Raw genomic sequence first — 20,865 nt, 5'->3', positions numbered from 1 at the left:
TTGACCATCCTTCTAGGCAGACTTGACAGATTATATCTAAATTGGTGAGGTTTTTGGCACATAAAAGCATAATTTCCAGATTTTAAATAACACTGAGGTTAAGCCATTCCAGAAGCTTAAAGAGAGCCTGAATTATCCGATCATCCCTTCTTCCCACCAGACGTGAAAGCATCGCAAAATGAACTACGCGGCAACAAGCATTGTTAGAGTGAATGATTTCCTTTCCAACGGCAGCAAAGTGTGACGATTTGGACGCTTCCAAGAAGCGAAGAGACGCCATCATTACATTTCAAGTCCATTTTTACACGCTACGGTTTCAAACCATGTCAAATTCCACGGTTTAGATGCCAGACATAAAGTCAAGCACAAAAGCGGTGTAAATCATTCACTAACTTTCTAAATAAAAGTCACATGTAGATATCAATACGTCATTTCCTGTTAAACTCCCCATAGTTGAGGTATATAAAGAACAGAAAATAAACCACAGACCTTTTTAAAACATGCAGCTGTCTTTCTCCTTGCTTGTAACTTCCATAAGTTGTCTTTCAATTCTTCTGTGACCTCATGGGATCAGTTGTGTGGAACACTTTTGTTCCCGTTTTGCATCAGAATAGCTCCCGGCTGGAAGGCAGCTTGCGGGTAAAACATCTCTATAACGCTACACGCGGGTCAGTAACCAGTTCTGATCTGTTCAGAGTTATAGTTCTGTCGGAAAATTTAACTATCAACGTTCAAAACATCTAGCAGATGATTTCCGACAGTTGACCCCTTTCTTATGAAAAACTGTGGCGACATATCAAACTATACTGTCGTGGCGGCAAGGCGCGCAAGAATGATGTGTCATTTGTCCGTTGTTTAATGTCCGCCAAGCCCCGGCTGGCAATAATATTTAAAACACGTGAACACGGGGAGTCCATTTTGCATTTGTAAACCGTATCAGCTGAGATGGCAAACTGGAGGGATGCGGAGATCCAGGAGCATCTGGCCGTTTGAGTTGAAGCACAGATTGCCAGACTGTTCATGGGGACTCTGAGGGACAGCAACCTTTTGGGGCAGCTCCCAAAAAAAAACTTGAGAGCGGCTTCAACGAGGATCAAAAACAAGTTGCGTCCAATTTAAAAAGACGGCGTACCATTGCAGACACCACTCCATGCCCCTCAGCCTATTTAGAAATGTCTCTAAAAGACTTTCCCGACTTGGACGAATCTACAACTCTCTTGAACTTTCCCATCTTTTTGATTACTGGTCAGTCAGAAATAGTGCAAAGGGAAACGACCATTTGCTGCCAGTCAAGCTTAAGAAAAGATCTTGTTGAGGTAAAAAAAACAAAACAACCTTTAGGAACCTCCATCTACTGGAAAACGTAGGTGAATATGTCTTAGTTTTGGAAACATTTCTGTCTGTAAATAAGACTAGAAATTCCCTTTAAATGGGTTTAGTGATAAACTGATGACCCAGACTCATAACTCTGAGAAGCAGTTCCTATATTATGAGAAACGTTTAAGGATGCGACACAAATTTACAGGAAAAACAAGGCAGTCTTATTGAAACTGCTTCACACTGACATGAACATAAAGTGCATTTGTGATAAGGAATTGATAGATGCTGGCACTCACTCTGCTTTATCAGCCTTTTGTCTGCCACCAGAACATTTTCCGCGTCAACAATGATGACTTTTCCGTCGCGAGGGCCGACTGCAAAGTTATCAAAGCTGACATCCAGCAGGTACAGGGCAAAGTCAAAGTCATTGTTGGTGAGCTGCTCGGCTATGTCCATCAGCTGCCGCGCCAGGTCCACTCTCTTCTCCCACGGTGCATTGTAGTAGCTCCACAGCTCCTCACCCACGTAGTTTACTGCTACCATGCGCCCACAAGCTCCCAGGTACTTGGCAAATGGCCATCCTTCGTCTGATGGAAAGCTCTGGGAAAGAAAAACGTGGTTAGAAAGAGTCAGACATTAGAACAAAGTTGGCTGATAAAATAAAATACCCCAGTGGCTGTAGAAAGCAAAGGCTAGATCAATAGAGAGCATCTTCAGTCACAAAACCATTTCTTTAATTTGCACTTAAATCAGTTTCTGAACAGAGAAAGAGAGATGAAAGGAAAAACGAATCCCAGACACAAAACCCGAAAGATACTGGGTGCAGCCTTAGGTAACTTTTGATATACAATTCTAAGCACAATAGCTGAAAATATGCCAGAGAATCACGTGAAACAGAGCCAGCACTGGGTAGAAGGGAATAAATTCAATCAAAGCAAAGAGCTAGTTTGTGCTTAAAGCCCTACAGCTATGAGCTGATGTTCGCTGCTTTACTCGGTGGTTTTGGAGAACCGATAGGAGGTGATTTGTGGCAGAAGCAGTTAGCAGGAAAGCCTTTTGTGTTGCGATCTAACGGTGAGGCGCTCTGATTGCTTTGTGGTGCTGGCTAAACGGGTTAATGCCGTTTGGGAAGACTGACGGGAAATCACAGGTTATATTATAGATTATATTATAAACCCATTATATTATAGGTTCAAACTGATTAATAGCGCCGAGATCAGCCACGGGAGAAATGTGGAAATACAAACTTAAATCTCGTATTGAAGATGAACACAAATACGATCACACTGATTGTGTTTTGCAGTAACTCAAAAGCAAACAAAAGCATCCAAACAGGTAAACATTTTTTACTGTCACAAGTGCTACAAAGACTGAAAAAAATTTTAAAAATTCATCAGTGGAAAATTACAGAAAACTTTCCTGCAAATGCAGATGATAATCTCCCATCATAAAGAACAAACCCTCTACCAAAAGCTGCTATCTGTTATAATAAACACCTCCCATATGCTAGCTTAATGACAACCCACTATTCTGTGTAAGATATTTCTTCAGGGCTGCCATTTTTGGCAGGCGGCCGACACGGAGACGCAGACACACAACCAGCAGCGCTCATGTTTCCCAGCGGCCTCGGCTGCACTACCTCGCTGAGAGCCGGAGCCTCATTAGGAGCATTGCTAAAGAAAACACGACGACACTGCAGGTAAGGTGTGAACTATTATGACAGTAGCATCCTCACTTTGCCCTCTTGGTAATTCAATATTTTACCAGCTTCCAATTTCTGTTGAGAGGCTGGAGGTTAAATATTCATGGCTGCCCCAACTTCTTCAAACTTTAATAGAATACAAATTATTTACAGACGCACATGTTAACCACCCTCTCCGACATTCCTCACCGGCCACGTAGGCGCCGGATCTCCAGGATAACAGCTGGACCCCCATCGTATCAACGATAAATCTAAGACAAAGTAGGGGTTAAAAGAACCTGCTGCTCCATGAACAGGTGACTGCAGGAATTTGCAGGTTCAGTCATGTTCCTCTGACTAACCCAAGGAAATTTACCTCAAGGGAATTTAAGGTGAATGCTGTGATATTTAGAAAAGAAAGGCCACTTGAAAAATCAACATGTGGCAATGACGCACATCATCAAATCAAGACGGACAGAAAAAGGCTTTGATGGTGAGTCAGTGTTTGTTTAAGGAGGGTAAAGCCTTTAGCTGGTTTTAAGGAAAAGGAGGGGAAGACGATGGTGAGCTGCAAATGGCCAATCAATTGTGAGCAAGACAAAAGTCTGCCCATGAAGCAGTACTTGCTTCCTGTAGCCGATCCGTCTGCGCCTGTCATTCTTAAACTTGGCAGTGACTCACCCAACGTCTCAAAACCATCTTATTATCCGTCCTCTACATTCTTCTGATACAGGAAACTTTGCAAGGAGGGAATTTTGAGGAAGTAGGAATGTTTAAAAAAACTAAAAAAGGATAATGATGAGCTGACTACCGAACAGCCGAGAAAAGCCCAGACTACTGAGATGCTTCTATCCAAGAGATTTTAGGATTAAAGACTTAATAGGCTAAATATCTAAAATGGCTCTCTAATTTTTGAAGTTGGTATGTGGAAGGATTAAGCGGACGCTGGATCGGTTGATGGTACGTCCCTACTTCTGACCCAAATTCAACGTTGATTTTTGCTGCAGTTAATCGATGTTGAGCTAACTTGGCCCGTCAAACGATGTTTTAGAAAACACCCGCCTCCCTTTCTCATCCCCAGAGGTGGACAGATGAGTGGAAGGTGGTCGTTGGAGGGGGGAAGCCACAGAGATGGCCAACAGAAGAGACAAACAGAATGTCTTTCACTTCTCTGCTCCAGTGGACAGGAGAAATAAACCGACAAAGACCTGCCTGCTAAACACATCTCTCCCTCTTTGTTGTCAGATTGCCGGCCTGAATTGGAGCAAAGATAGAGTGACGGCAGATGGGGTGGAGGGAGCAGCAGGATGAATGCCCCGAGGCTACTTTCAGACACTGTCAACAGCTGTTATGAGAAGGCCTTCATGTCTGTCTGGCCCTCGTCTGTGGTTCTCAACATACACGTCGCTCATTCATCGTGCTGACAGGTTCGTTGCACGGCGTCCTTATCGGTGTCTTAACCCTTACCTTGAGGCCGCTTTAATGAGCTCCCTACATTTAAGTTTGGTGTGCCCCAAACCAGTAGGAGAGAACAGCAAACGGCCCACGGAAGAGCACACCTGAGCTTTGGATTTAAGCTCTACTGTTGCATCGGTTGATAAATACTCCAATCATTTTCCCTCAGCACTCTTTAAATGGTTGCTCTGCGGAAGTCATTAACGTCCGCAATGAGGCGTTTGGATGTGGCGGGGGAGAGAAGACGGGGGTGATACTAAAAAGCACAGCCCTATATTACATCTGTAGCACTACCTGTGAGTGGACGTGAGAGCTACGCTATGTGAGCGTGGTGAAAGCACAGCTAGTGAATTTTACCAGTCTCCTGATGATAGGAAGCTATTGAAAGTTGCTGAGGGTGCTAAACTGCCAATGACACATCCCAGCAACTTTTACTGCTTTAAAGGTCTTATCACTTCTTGTTCCTGTCAGAGGGAACATTTCATCTTTTGCTTAGCAAAGACTCGAACGTGTAAAACACGGTTTTTAATAGACTTTTTTCTCTTTCTTTTAAGGAAATGGAGGCAAGGGCAAAAAACACTTTTTTGTCATTAAAGACCCAATTGTGGCTTCTCGAGTTCGCCCAATCTCAGATTTAAGGTTGTGCTGGTGCACTGCTGTAGCATCAACTGCTTTTCACTTCCCTCTTTGTATCACAACAGACACAGTGGCGTCCTCTTAGGGTGGGGGTGGTGAAGGAGGGATGAAATGAAACAGGGCCACAGACAAATGGGCCGCCTCTGGAGATGTGGATGAAACGAGTGGAGCGAGAGGCACAGGAACACACACCTGCGTCCTGACATCTGCTGACAAAGGCATGCCCTTCTACCGGACCACTCGGGGGAGGGCGTGGGCACGTGTGTGTGTGCAAGAGGGTTCGAAAGAGCTTCCTTGTTTGCGGGTGCATGTGTGTCTATGAGAACTCGTATCTGAGTGCATGTGAATGAGAAACATGCAACGTGACCGGGGCTGATAACAACCTCTATTCAGGAGCCGAGTAAACATGAGTAGCTCCCAAGATTATTGCCTTGGCTGTCTCGCAAAAAACACTGGTTCATCAAGCATGCATGCGCGCGCGCACACGCACGCACACACACACACACGCACGCGCGCACAGAAACATGGTGGACACAGAGCAGTGTTTTAGTAATGCTATATTTATAAGGAACCAGTGGCATTCCTTCCTGCATCCACAACTACTTTTCAGTAAAAAGAAAATTAGTAGCTTTCCACCGATGTGTTTTATGTGAGCAGCCTAATAAAGCCCCGAGCAGGGTGCGGCGTGAAATTTTTAACATTTTCTGTCCTCAACTAAACCTCATTTCTTCATGGAAAACAAGCTGGGACAGGACTTGTCTAACATCTACAGCTGGGGAAGCAACAAGCAACAGTTTACAGGGAGGAAAAATAAAAAAGGCTCTCAAACCGGGTGTTGCTAAATATTCTGTTGGTTTATGACAGACGCTTAGTGCTAAGGAGTCACATCTACTCAGCAAAGCTGGAAGGATGACGCTGCCAATCCGGACTTTAAAAACACACACTGCTTATCTGTGTAGCTCTGCTGTTGACCTTGTCTGTCTGGACGGAAGTGTGGTGAGCCCCGTCTGGCGTTTTGCTGGCCATTTAGGTTTAAAATACAGTCTGTTAGTCCAAGGCGAGCGCTCAGGCCCCACAGGGAAGCTGGCCTTAACTCCTCAGCCAAGGCACTACTTCTCTTTCTCCCCTCGGCGTGGCTCGTCTCATGCTGTTTCTGCTCCCAGTGCTAACCGTTTTTTCTCTCCTCGTCTTCCTTTGTTCCAATCCCAAAACCTACAGCACAGAGCCATGATTTTGTCTCTTCCAACCGGGAGGAAGAAGAATCAGGAGTAGCCTAATCAGAGCTCCAAGCTGGAGAGGTGTGTGCTGACAGTGTTTCTGGATTTAGAATGGGACTTGCCTTCTTCTTTATCCAGGTTTGCACTTCAAAGAGGAGTCTTGGAAAATTACAGAAGGATTACAAACGGTGTGCTTGTTGTGTGTCTGATCGGAAAGCAAGAGGCCAGCAAGAAAAACTAATACTGAAATTAAATTAAAACTTGGAGATTTCAGCTTTCCTTATGAGTAACAGTGCAGCTAAATAAACCATGCACACGGCTGAGTAATGATAGAAATGGGTGAGATGGGTCTCTGTAGTGTAGAGAGAATGAGCAGTGGAGCAGAAATGAGCACACAGGGTAGCGTGGCTTGAAGTTGCAAACATGCACTGCGTCAGTAGCTGATAGCTGAAACCCTCCGCCGACCTCGAGCTGAACCCCTTCATACAGAGCCACCTCGTAAATCCACTCTGCGGGAAGATGAGGAATGTATTAAAGTCACAGGCAGGCGGTGTTGACTAAGTCTAGGTGGTATTGCCGCCCACACAACAAAGAAGGAACCAGAGTGAAACTTGGGACGGCTGCAGGTTTGAGGCCTACGTGAAGGCTTGTGCACTTCAGAGCACCAATTACCTCTAGGAGGGGGCAGCAGGCTGCTACTGACCTCTCACTCCAACCCGTCTGCGTGCACAGATTCCCCCCTATCACACAAACCCAATTAAACATCTCAAATGTCAAGGAAGACCGTAGAACTAATAAGAGGTGCCAGAGTTTGGCCCGTTCCTTTAACATCTGAAGAGATTTGATTAAAGGAAGCCCTCTTGCATTAGTGAGGAGGTGAGATTTCTAAAAATGTGGACATGCTAGGGTATATTTGCTGACTGCTCATAATTCCTCCAGCAGGAACCAGGTGCCTCGTGCTTTAATGCAGAGGGCAGTTTTATTACTGGAGACAAGCTGATGTGCTAAAAAGCAAACTCCTGCTCTAACATCAGGCCTTAGGCTCCCCAGAGGACAAAGCAAAGTAAAAAGCAGCTTGTTACTGATCCATACTGGCTATCTTAAGGAGCCATGGGAGAGCTGTGCATGACCCTCTTTTACTGCAGAACTGCGTCTTCATGAGCTAGGGCATTAGGTAGGTTGTGGGGCACTCTGTATCAGCATGAAGCCGAGGAGGGGGGGTATCTGAAGTAACAAATCTAAAAAAGGAGCAAGTGGGTGGGATTGGGTGAGTGGTGGAGCCACAGGCATTTACCTAACCAAACACAGCTGTCAGGCGTGTGTGTGTTTTGAAGAAAGGCAAAAAGAGAAGATTATGGTAACACAAGCCGTCTGGCTCATTCAAATGGGAGAAAACACCACAAAGCTGTGGCTAGTAGTCATCCTTCTCTTCTTTCCAGGGCCTCCATCCAGCAAGGGCAGCCAAAAGAGTGGAGTCGGGGCCCAGATAGCTCCCCGTCTCATCCTAACAGGATTCAGTCTGTACACAAAGGCCTATAAGAATAATTAAAGGGGGTTTGGGAGCACTTGAAGCAGGGTTTAGCAGCATGCACAACCTCCTCTTTCATGTGTTAAGAGTGCCACAATCCCCCGGACCCTAAAACAAAAGGTACTAATCACAGAGCAGCAACTTAAATACTATTTGCTGGCAGACTTCAGCCAGTGAGCCAGCCTCAGAGATGGAGAGCTCTGACTTAAGCTGGGATAGCATGCAGCGTGTGTGATTAAAGGCAAGGCCATGAATACAACTTAAAGCTAGTTTTTCATCCTCTTTGACAAGAACGTATGACCCAGAAAACGAGTCGCTAGGACTGCAGAACTTTTAAGACACGAAAAACAAAGATGCAAAGAAAAGAATAACATCATAAAATATATGATTACCGTATTTTGCGCACCATAAGGCTCACCTGATTATAGGGCACACAGCCAATCAGCGTCCTAGTTAAAGGTTTGGTCTGCACATAAGGCTCCATAGCAACTATAAAAATTATTCAGCAGCAATACTGAAAAAAAGCACTCACATTTTTTTTTTATTCTTCTTCCATAAATCCTTCAAAATCCTCGTCCTCCATGTCTGACAAGAACTGACCCAGCACTGAACCCAGCGCGCTCGGCTCCGACGCGCCCGGCTCATTGCCGTAAGAGTTAATGTCACTGTCGTTGCTCGGCTCTCCCGTTGTGATCCCAGCCTTGGTGAAAGCTCGAACAACAGTCTGATGGAAACGTTGGCCACCCGGTATTATGGTGGGCTCCGTGCTCATCCTCTTCACCTGGATTTTAACTGCGTCGGTGAGATGGGCCCGCATGGAGTCGCAGATCAGCATGGCTGGAGAAGTGTGGAAGAAGCTGTCCCGTCTTTTGGTGTACACCTCCGGCAGCCACGCCACCATCATGTCCTCATCCATCCAGCCCTTCGGGTTCGTCTTGATGATCACGCCAGCGGGAAACTTTTCTTTGGGTAAAGTTATCTGCTTGAAGATGACCATCGGCGGCAGCTTCTGGCCATCAGCATGGCAGGCGAGCACGACGGTGAAGCAGGACTTGTCGTGGCCGGTCGCCCGCACAGACACCGTGCTGGTCCCCATTTTCTCCACAGTCCGGTTCACCGGGATGTCAAAGGTAAGCGGGACCTTGTCCATGTTGGTGATGTGCTGGGGCCGGATGTTTTTGTCTGCCATCTTCTTAGTGCAATAGGAGCGGAACAACTCTAGCTTCTCAGCGTCACCTTTTATTTGGTGAGGGTGGGCGGTGCTATGGGCCAGCTCTCTGTTTTCCTGCTGACGCAGGTGTGGCTGGCTTCACTTACGTCCTTAATACATGTATAAAAGGCGCATCCGTATTAAAAGGCGCAAAGCCGGTTCAGGGGAAGATCAAAGGCTTTTAATAGCTCCTTATGGTGCGGAAAATACGGTACTGTATGGAACGATGTCTGTAGGGATGAAACAGTACGACTGTAGTCTTGGCTCAGGAGGTACAACGAGTTGTCCAATAATCAGAGGGTTGGCAGTTTGAACCCAGCTCCAACTTATTCACATAAGGGCCGTTTCCACTATCAAAACTTCAGCGTAATTTTACAAGGACGCCTGGGCGATTTCAGGAAACAATAGAGTACTTGAAATGGCCCAGGAGAGTCACTGAGTGGGACTTGTGGTTAATACTCGCTTACTGGCTGCCATTCAGTAGTAGTAGTACATCACCAAAACCTCCGACATTTGTAAAGGTGAAAGGTTTACTGGTGAAGCAGAACAGAACAAAAATAAATTAAGTAGCCTTCAAACTGCTTTGTTTCTGAACTCCTATGCCAAAAACACTGGGTGGAAATCCCCACTTTGCTTTGTTGCATCACAGAGCATTGTAAGAAACTGTGCTTCTTCTGGTCATTGAACGCCTCTTTTCACATCACAAAAGTGCTCTCCCAGTCCTCCGAAGGAATGAAACTACGGCGTACTTTGACAGAAGAAAACATTTTTCATGTTATTAATGTCTGTGGATGCCTTTTGGTACTAATCAGTTACGTCACTCATACCAAAGAATTAGTGAAATGGCCAATTTTGTATGGAGACACGGGCTAAGAGGACCGAAGCCATCGTATCTCCTGGTCAGTTGTTTCCCTCCCAAAAATTTCACGGAACTCCTATAGTGGAAACACGGGCCGTTTCTCAGTATGAATACTTGTCTGTACTTGTGTCCTCACGTCCTTGTGAAATGTCATCAACGACTGCCCCTGTCCTGTTCCAATCCTAAGTATGCATCATGGCAAGTTTGCTTAAAGTTCCCCGATGAGTTCTTGTTCTGCCCATTGTATCGAGGTTGCATCAATCATCCTTCTGCGGACTTGGGACAGCAAAGTTTCCCATAATGCATCGCAAACGTTAAACACGTGAAAGGAAAAAGCTAATAACTGTAATGTTTTATATTAGAAATACAAATCAAACAATATAACGTTTCTATGTTATTGTAAATAATTGTGTGTAAGCTGTAAATTTTGCTGAGTGTGCTTGGGTTTTACTCTTCACGATCCCGCTAAATGCTAATTAGCTAACCCACCATCAAAATAAAAGCAGCATAGCTCTGTTTTGATGGAAAATAAACTTTTTTATTGATTAGAGCAGGAAATGCTAGTATTTTATCAGTTTTGATCAAAAAAGGGCCAAATCTAATAAATACAGTTTGGTTGTTGTTTAAGGAACAAACTAGACTCCTGTTTTTATGTCGGGTCGTTTTTTTTTTTTACCGTAGCAAGAAGCAGCACTTGTTGCCAGGACACAAAGGAATATGGTTCTGTTCCAAATGCCGTCCTCAGCAGAACAGACTTTCTGGTGTCCTTGCGAAGAACAAACTTGTCTAGTACACAAGACCGTACTAGCGTACTTGAGTTGTGGTGGATGGCTGCTTAAACTGAGCCAGGAACCTCTGGAGGTTTCTTCCTGTTAAAAGGGAGTTTTCCTCTCCACTGTTGCTAAATGCTTGCTTAGTATGAAGATTGCTGTAAAGTCACTGACTGGTGTCAGGCACCTTTTCAATTCTGTAAGACTGCCCCTGCACAACTGTGGCCGCCATGAAGCTCACCACCACAAGAGTACGAGTGTGTGACTAAATTACAGATCTGATGCCCTGGCTGCCTCAGAAAACGCTGTAGAAATGTATTGTCTTATTATTTGAGCAGATCTCTGACTTTGGTCACAGCAGTTAAATAAATTTAAACAGCATTTAAGTGAAACTTTGGTTTTCAAAGGCATTAGGCTAAAAATGTATCCATTGTTGGTTTAATTTAGCAAGCAGAAGCAAATGACTGTCAGATCCATGCTCCCCTCTTGGCATCGACTTTTTTTGTCTCATGTTGCGCAGATAGACTCATCTTAAAATGGGTTTTCCTGCAATATTTACATTTTAAAATACAGTCACATGACAGATTTGTTCTCTTAGGAGGCTCACAAATCCCTAGTGCTGTCTCATTGATGTCTACCTCCAGCTGTGATGCCATTTCTGTTGGGCAACCAAAAGATTACCGTAGGTTTCAGAAGCCTAAGCCACCAAAAATAGGTTTCCAATGGTAAAATGTTTAAAACCATAATTGCAACCATAGCAAAATGTACTCAAGTTACCATTGAAAATGGTGTTGGAAAACCAAGAGAGGTGTTTCATGATTCATCTCATGTGCACTAGTTGGTAAAAGTCATTTTCCAGCAGACTGACAGTCACCAAAACCGAAAATCTTGGATAATAATTTCGGCTTGACATATTACATCTTTTTCATAAACACCCAATCAAGGTCCTTGTTTTTCAGTTCAAGGTAGCTACTAGCTTGTGCAAGCAGAAATGACTCATTTGATTTGATGCACTGAAAGTAGTTTTCTAATACTAATACATCCAGGTTCAGCCTGTCATAGATGAAGCAACACCTGTCTCACTTTGTGCCAGGAAAATCCACGAATTCATCACTGTTTATTTAAAAAACGCTTCGTTAATCTACTTTATACCCAACAGGCATGGCCTCATTTCAAAGGATGCAGTGTATTTGCAATGTTGGCTGCGAATTTTTACTTTTCACATCGGTACTGTGAGGAAAGGATCATTCATTCAGTGTCTTCCTTTGTTTTTCTTTCAGGACTTAGTATCGGTGTCGGCTGTTTCTGCTCTGTTCTCAGTGTCAGGTGGGACAAACAAGTTGCAGAAGGAGACGAGAGATAGATATGAAATGAGGGAGAGGGGTGGCCGGACTGCACAGATTTGAGTTTAGAGGAGATGAGCGTACCACTGACTGAGTTAACCCCACAGGCCTGTCACATCCTATTCTCAGCTTCACTGAGCATGACAAGGCTGAGGACCAAAAAGGGTGCAAGTGCAGTCACATGCTGCTGGCAAACTCGCCGAGCTTAATGATTTGGAAGGGAGGACTGGGCTAAATCGAACTAATTTAAGGTTGGGCCAGATGTACTTCATCAAACACAACCATCACCTGATGAATCAGTGAGTCATCTTGCTTGAGGAGAGATTCCTAGGCTGGCAAATAAGATTCGAGCCATGGAAATGAGGTGAAGAAATTACTCACTCCTCATGCAAACTAAGTTATTCTTGAATAAGGGGTGAAATTAAACAGGATTGTGTAATCCCTCTAGTTGCCAAAGAGACAGAGCCTGACAAAAGTAGATTAATCACCTCAACAGAGAAAGACATCCAGGCCAGTTTAAACAGAATTATTATCACACAAAACAAAACAAAAAAATCCTAAAAGTTGGACTAAGTGGCTTTTATTTCGCAGGGATGTTCTCGTTTGGTTGTCATCATTCTGTCTTCCCAAAATCTTTATTCCCCAGAGCCCAATCGTCTCCCACGTGACACTGAGTGGGGGTGGTGTGTTTGTGTGTGTGAGAACATGCACACACTTGTGTACCGCTGAGCACACAGAAAACCTATTGTTGGCCGGACCCGAAACAACACAGCAGATTGTTTCCCCACTGACAAAGGAGGTCTGGTTTCTCATAGTGAATCAGGGCCGATTTACTGCCTGTGGCTTCAAAAGAGTGGAAAAAGAAGCCCCTCGAAGAGAGAGTGCAGCTCGCTGAGCTGACAGCAGAAATCTGATTATTCAACTGCATAAAGCCAGGAGGAGGAGAGAGAGGGGGGAGAAAAGTAAACATTTTATAAACTAGATTCAATTAAACTCACAAAACACTCTGAGGGAATTCTGCAGGACGTTGATGCAGCTTCTTCCTGAAACTAACATTTACTTTGTCATAATTTTAGCCAAGACGATGTTTTGATGTATACAAGATCAAAAGAGCTGTTATGCTTCTGTTCATTAAGGTCACCATGGTAACCACACACCTGTGTCTTCTCCTCCCTGACAGCAAACTTAATAGACTGGAACACAGACTAAAACGTAAGCTTCACATGGCTTCACACAAGCAGCTGGTGTGTAAAAACTCTAGAAAATGAGCAACAGGGGTATGATTCTCGCGTGTGAATTTTTATATTTCTACAGTGATTTATGCGGGAAGCATAGTTGTCTAGTACACAAGAACGTATAGACAAATCCATGAATACAGTGTTTCACTGTGACATGGAAGAGACCGACTTTTTCTAACCCAGTCGTTTTACCGTCTAAGAAAATGTTCATGTTCAGCGTGCAAGCACAACATAGAGTGACCGATCGTATTAAACGGCTTCTCAGTACATCAGACCTTAAAGTAACACTAAATAGTTTTTTTAAACTTTAAGCTAGAGCTTTAACATTGATCTCGGTGAGTTAGAAACTTGGCCACTCTGCTGTCCTCTACTGAGCTAAAACCGCACTTGTTAGCTGTGTGGAGCGGGTACGTGTCCTGGGTGCTCTTTAATTGCTTTACGGCTGTTAGCTGTAATGCTAGCAGTTAGCATTTTCAGTTTGCCAATTGTTAATAAAAAGCACAAGAAGAAAAAAAGAAAAGAAAGGTTTTTTTTCTGCTGGCATCATAGCGGAGCCTGGATGTAAAAGTGAGAGAGTAACGTCTGCTACAGAGGCTACAGAATTACAGATTGATGGTGACCTGGCTTTGTTTCTACTAGACTTGTAATAATATCTGTCCAACAGTGAGGATCTTTATACTTACTTTACAGATTAAATAAAATCTGACAATTATTTATTTAAATAATTAAGAAGCGAAAGAGGCCACATCAAACTTATAACATTATATAAAATTAAGCCTCGACAGGAATAAGCAACAGAAATATGGATCAGGTTGCGTTTAATAGCAGCTTTTGAAACAGCCTGCATTCCAAAAAAGTTTTGTAAAAAAACAAAAATCAATCACAGACCACAGCCTAACCTTCGGCAACAAGGAGACCAAGGTGCTGTAGTGCGGCACGTCTCCTATTCAATCTCTGTAGATGCCATTAATTCTTTATGGTCTACTGCTGCTCAACCTTGTGTATAGAGTCTCCCAGTCTCTCAGCAAATTTTCTCATCTTTTGAGTTCAGTGGTGCCGACAAGCAGTCAAGGTAGTCGGGATGTGTGATTCTCCGAGAGGCCCGGCAAGCCTCTTTGCATTCTATCCAACCACACAACCCACACGTGTTACTCCCACGGGTCACAAGTTTTGCACAAGATAAACAATTCATGAGTCCCTGTAAACATGCAAAGGCTACAGATAGCTGAGAGAAGAGAGCTGTGGACAATGTGTGTGCATGATGTGTTGCTGTGAGATGTCTGAAGCCGTGCGCAGGATAAGGATGGGGTGGGGGTGGGGTGGGGGGGGGGGGTGTTCACCGAGCCTCTGGACTGATGCATAATGGCATTAAAAAAACACTGATGGCGTTATCTGTGGAGGGTACACGAGCGGAACAGAGAAGCAAGCAGGGAGACGGGGGAGAAAAAAAGATGGAGAAAGGAAGGAAAGGGGGACAGCGAGCGAGCACAAAAGGCTAATCAGATTTTATAGATTGACCAGACTAAAAAGTCGCCTTTTGTCCTCCAAAATGCCTGGAGGTGTGTGGTCCTGTGTGTAAGGGGAGGGGGTCAACACACATTATTGAATGTCTACATGGGCAAAGACCATTGTTGTTCCGTCCTCTCACGAGACACGGTCAATGTCAGATTGAAATTGAAATTGATTGGCTGCCCCGTAAATCAGTGAGGGAAAGGGATGTAGACTGCGTTTATAACGGCTGCTCTGACACCCAGGATGACAGTCCATGATTTTACTCCTAATATACTGTCAAATATGATTTAAACAAGCATGAATTTTATTTAAACATACATGGAATTAAAGATTTTCCCATATTGTTGCAAGTGATTAGACTTGCCGTAGAAGCAAAACGGCATTTGGCAGTTTGTTAGCTCATTCAATTTGCAAGTTTCTACTCCATTTCATTCCATCGTTTGTACTGTAAAACTTGATACTGACAGAAAATTTGAGGAAAAGAAGTCTTATAGAAGATTAATGACGGATCAAGAATACTGCCACTGATCCCTCTTAGAGATTCCCTTCAGAGATTTCCTCACTCGTCACCCACAATTGACAGGAGTCCAGATGACACAGGTGTACATTAAAATTAAAAACTTGGACCATTTACAAATGCTTCCTTGAATAATTCAGAACTGCCCTACATTTAGTGTTAAATATGCAGCATTGCCACCAGCCAAAATCTCATTTTTTTTCAGAGGCCACAGCTTCTAAACTTATCTCCATTCTAAGCAGAGGAATATTCGTGCTCCAGATATTCCAGTCTCCAGGCGTTCAGTCTGGATGTAGCTGGGTGTAATGGCTTGTCTCAGATCTATAGAAAAGGAAGGGAAATGGGGATCTCCACCCTATAATTTACTTTTGTGGGCCAACACCCAGGCTTACTTTGCTCTGATCCTCCAAAAGTTATCCAGAACCATGTTTTAGCAAGAGCTAGGAATGCACTTGCTGCCTCACATTGGCTGACTGCAACATTCAAATAGACTAAAAGAGTAAAAGTCAACATATGTAAAGTTAGTCTGTATTTTTAACTTGTTTTGTTATTAAAATTTAAAGAAAATTTTAATACCTAAAACTAGTCAAAAAAAAAACTAGGGTGCTCAAAATGTAACTTGTAATTTCACTTTTCCAAAAGTACCTACTTAGCACTGCCCAACTCGGTTCAGGACGGTTCCAAGGCACTTCCCTAGTAATGGGTACCAGGTTGACATCCCTTTTTTAGTACCTGCTTCATACCAAGGGTATGGAACTGGGCTAAGAATGTGACATTAGAGACTGTTGGTTACAGCAGTAGCCTAGGAGGAAGAGCAGGTTGTTCAGTAATCTGAAGGTTGCAGGTTTGATCCCGGCTCTGACCAGAGAATGCTGTTGTGTTGTTGAGCGACACTCTTAACCTGCCCTGCCTGCTGGTGGGTGGTCGGGGGGACTGGTGGTGCCAGTGTTCAGCAGGCCCCGCCTCGGTCAGTGCACCCTGGGGCAGCTGTGGCTACATTGTAGCTCATCCCCAACTGTATGTGAATGGGTGAATGGCTGATTGTCTTGTGAGGCACCTTGGGGGGATTGTAGTAGGGTAAGAAGGTGCTATACAATTACAGGCCATTTACTGATTGGATAGGGGTGGAGTCACTGATGATTCAAAAATCCACCAACTACATAAAATGCTCAATATCACTAATGTCCGCCATTGATGCATTGTATTGCCTTTTTCGTGTAGCCTTAAGGTCACCTCGTGCTACTTTTCAAACTCCGGGAGCTGCTCACAACCATCTAGGGTTGTCACAGTGTGAAAATGTTTCCTCACGGTTATTGTGACCAAAATTTTCACGGTTTTCAATATTATCGCTGTATTTTTTTTTAAGCGTGTTACATTTTCAGACAACTAAATAAACCCTGTGTATCAGGAAAATATTGTCCTCAGCTTGTGTTTAAATTTTGCCTAAAATCTGTTATTTTGTAATTATGTTGTTTATTTGTTTACATTTTCCCCCTTTAGTCTTTAAAATACCAATATTTGCCCATAACTTCTTATTTTATGTCTGTTTGATGTCATCATTTAAAAAATATTATGATGATACTCAGTACTCAAGTAGCCTTGTAATCAGATACTTTTTTTAACCCTTACTTGAGTAATAAACCCTATATCATTGTCCTCGGTTTGTGTCCTTCCAGTGAGCTTTGCAGATGTGGGAAAATGTCATCAGGCAGTAATCTTTGTTAAATTCATAATTATTCTCGGAGAGACCAACTCGTATCTGCTCCTGGGAGCCCCGTAATGCATAGCGTCATTTCAATATGGCGGTGTCCGCGACACGGTTTATATGCAGGTAGCGGCGCTGCGGCTGCTTTATATAGCGACTCGTTGCATTCTCCCTCAACCCAAATCCTCGGATCACGCATTTTAGCTAAAACGCTAACGTTAGCTTGCCTTGCGTTGACTGTAGAGTTGTGGGTGATGGTCACGCAGATGTGTCATGAGATTTGAAGCGTTGCTGCCTTTCACAGACACTTTTTCTGCACGTGCTGCAAACAGGATAGCCGTCTTCTATCAACTGTCCCTCGGCATTCTTCAAATATCCAAAAAATGCCCATACGTCTGACTTTGTCTCCTCCTTTGGCCATTATTTCAGCTTGAGCTTCAAGAAAGTTTTGGTTGTAAACAACAAAGTGCGCATGTGCCGCCAGCAACTTCAGCAGATACGGTGGCTGGTAAGGGTCACCGCGCCTACACCGCAGCCACAGTAATCCACCGAGATAATATATATTTTTTAAAACAAGAGTTATTATTATTGTCAACTTTTTTACTCGGGTTTACCGCTACAGCGGTTACCGTGACAACCCTACAGCCACCTGAACGTTATTGAGTCAAATCAATACGAGCATCGAAGAAGGTGCTAGTGGAAAAGGGCCAATACAAAACCTAGATAGATCAGTTTCTGCTGATGTTTAATAATTTATTAGATATCAGTGAAAACATTTTTACAATTTCCTTACATTACTATTATTGCAATAGTTAGTTTTAATCTAATGCATCTTATATCTGATCTATACAAAAAACTAATCAAACATTTAATTGATCTTGACTTTTTGAAGTTACAACTAATATTTGGTTAAATCTGTAAAATTATTATTGAAAATAAAATAGTTACTCTGCCCCAATCACAGAAGCCCCAATGAACACAAATACATCTTAGTTCCATACACCAAGTGTGAACATTCTTACTTTTACCTAAATCAAAGTTAAGCATTCAAGATCTTCATGATGAGTGATGAGCCCTACACCATTGATGATTAATGCACACATGAACAGTGTATACTGTATATGGAAATGCTTAAAACAATTAGTTCATACTTTTGCGTCAAAATTTGTTTTTATGGCTATGTGGTAAATGGCCTGCTTTTGATATAGCGTCTTCTGGGGTTCAACAACTCCCCAAGGTCCTTTACAACACAACCAGTCATTCTCTCACACACACGCTAGTGGTGATGAGCTACAAGGGAGCTGCAGCTGCACCGTAGCCCTCCGGTTATGGGGCAGGCACAAAACTCCACTGCTACCATCACCCTAAATGTTATTTCAAAACCTTGACAACATAATATACCCATAAGCTGAAACGATTCCAACTCTAACCTCAGCAACTTCATTGATGCAGACACAAAGCAGATATTACACATGTGATAACGACATGTAATGTGACATAATGTACACTGAAACCAGCCACTAAGGGGTGCTCATTTATTTGATTCAACTTCTGTACTTCTGAATACTTTGAGAGAAAATGCAATAGGCTTTAAACTGTGTAAACTTACTAAATAATAATGAAAGAGTAATGAACACCATACCTGTAGTACAAGAGGCTCAGGGTTGAATGCCAGTGTCATAAGCAGCTGCATTCTTTCTGTGTCCTTCAGGTTCTTTAGCAGGAAGCTACCAGAGTCCTTGGTCTCCGCATACCTTCGGACCACACGGTCCAGCAGCCTCTGTGAGGGGCAGTGCACCAGGTCTGACCAGCCCTCCACCACATCTGGGGTGAGCAGGCGAACGTCCCCGTTGATTCGTGCAAATTCAGTCTTGTACATGGCCTGGATGAGGTCACAGCGCGGCCTGCCCGTGGCTCTTTTGCAGATTTTCTGGTCAATCTCGGCCAGCTCCTGGTTGGAGCCGAGCCGTTTGAGAACCACCCGTCGGGTGCCTTCCCTGGGCTCCCCATACTGCGCAAAGAACACGTTCTTCACATTGAACACATCTAGAAATCGCAGGCGACCCCATGTCTCAAAGGAAACCTGGCCATTCATAAACTTGCGGCACCAGCTGGTGCCAAAGCAGGCGGGACACTTGTTGAGGTTGATGAATCGCCTGTCGGTGAGCTCATTCTTCTGGAAGGAGGCGAACAGGTTGTGGGTGTTCATCAAAAGGACAACAAACAATCCCAGCACCAACAGGAGTTTCAGACAGCGATATAGGCGGCCAAGTTTGAGAGGCAAGAAGCACAGCATGATGGGAACGGGCAGGGGTTGGGGAAGAGGGGAGGTATTGTGTTAAACGTCAGTGAGTTAACCCCAATGCCTCTCCGTCATGGTGCAGAAGGGGAACTTCTAAAGCAGCAGGAAGGAAAGCAGTTGGCACAGCTGCCCTCTGCCAGTCTTTGGCAGCGGCCAGTGCGTCATGTCCTCTCTTCTGGGTGTGAAGGCCAAAACCTGAGCAAGAAGTCCTGAAATTAAGCAGAAAGAGAACAAGGATGACTCCAAATCCTGTGGCAAAATTAGAAAGAACTATATTTCATAAATCCAGCATCGACCCTTTGGTCGCAGATAACAATTTGAAAAATGGTTATTTCATTTTTCCTCATCCAATTCCTAAAATGTGATACATCGAATAAAATAAAAAAGGCCCTTCTGTGGCATATAAAATTGTCTCACAAATTTGAATTGCGTCGGCCATTTGAGAGATTTCATTACTTTCCGAGACAAAACGAGTTGGCCCACAGCCGAAGCAATAAACCTGCCTGTGCTGTTAGAGCGCTCGTTGTGAGACCATTTCCTGGATATTCCAGCAGAAGACAAATAAAGACAACTCAGGAAAACCGGAAAATAAAGTGACAGTGATCAGATAAAGGAGGAACCAGACAACACCCTTTCACCAGCTAAATTAAATGCAGCACACCGAGGCGGATTCCTCAGAGGACCTAACTCTGCAGAAACACAAGTATCCATCATTTGTCCTCGGGGCGCACGGCGAAATAACTTTACGTCTGCTTGCCTCGACACTTACGCTGAACTCAGGAATCTCACTTTGCATTGTGAAGCCAGTCACACCACGCAAAATTTAACCTTTGATCAGAGTTGCCTCGCTGCCTTTTAATCGTGCTTTGATGTTGCTTCTTTGAAAATGGCTGGTGTCACTAAAATAACGTTTGTGATTGAGGGGGGAAGGGATCTGAGTACCTGTGCTTAGCACACTGATGTTGGCAGAGGAGTGAAGCCCAACAAGAACAGCTCACGATAAACCTTAATCAATTTTTGAGCAAGTTCTTTTACGGAGCTTTAAGAAGGACAATTAACCAATGAGGGCTCATTAGGACATGCCTATTAATGCATCTGACTGGAGAGGGCATAGCTAACCAGTGTTAATGGTGTTTGTGTCGATGGGCTCTTTGGATTTCAGATTGAAGTGTGTGTGTGTGTGAGAGACGTGTAAAAGCACCAGAGCTAAGATTCAGCCATGAGAGCAGCAGTTCTGTTCTGTAAAGTATCTGATTAGAGCCAAACACACCTGCTTTTGCCTGTTATCTCAGTATGACATCATCTTGATCAGATCAGGCTGAAACACTAATGCAGGAATAGATTAAATCTAAACCACGAGAACAACAAACAGCCACCTTTTTAAGGGCAAATGAGTAATATGACTCATATTTTTCTATTCTCGCTGGGATTATAGAGTGAAGTTTTAAATAAGTACTCCTAGATAGAAAAAATATTTTTAAATTTAAAATGAAAGGGAAAAAAGATCTACTTTCTAAAAATATAGGTCATGGTTTATTATTAATTGAAGTAATCCTTTTAATAGAAAACATT

At 43.6% G+C, this 20,865-nt stretch overlaps 1 protein-coding gene across 1 annotated transcript in view; it reads right to left on the bottom strand.

Moving 5' to 3' along the window:
* The window catches only part of dipk2ab (divergent protein kinase domain 2Ab), a 24,222-nt gene extending 4,757 nt beyond the window's left edge, over positions 1 to 19,465 (bottom strand). The window contains exons 1-2 of the mRNA XM_015955100.3: positions 18,634 to 19,465; positions 1,617 to 1,920 (exon numbers count right to left, since the gene is read on the bottom strand). Of these exons, the coding sequence (XP_015810586.1) occupies positions 1,617 to 1,920; positions 18,634 to 19,287 (958 nt within the window). The 5' untranslated portion in view covers positions 19,288 to 19,465. The remainder of the gene's footprint in view (positions 1 to 1,616; positions 1,921 to 18,633) is intronic.
* Positions 19,466 to 20,865: the final 1,400 nt, after the last annotated feature.

Source organism: Nothobranchius furzeri, chromosome 7, assembly GCF_043380555.1.
Source record: "Nothobranchius furzeri strain GRZ-AD chromosome 7, NfurGRZ-RIMD1, whole genome shotgun sequence".
NCBI lineage: Eukaryota > Metazoa > Chordata > Actinopteri > Cyprinodontiformes > Nothobranchiidae > Nothobranchius > Nothobranchius furzeri.
This window is presented reverse-complemented; position numbering and strand designations above follow the sequence as displayed.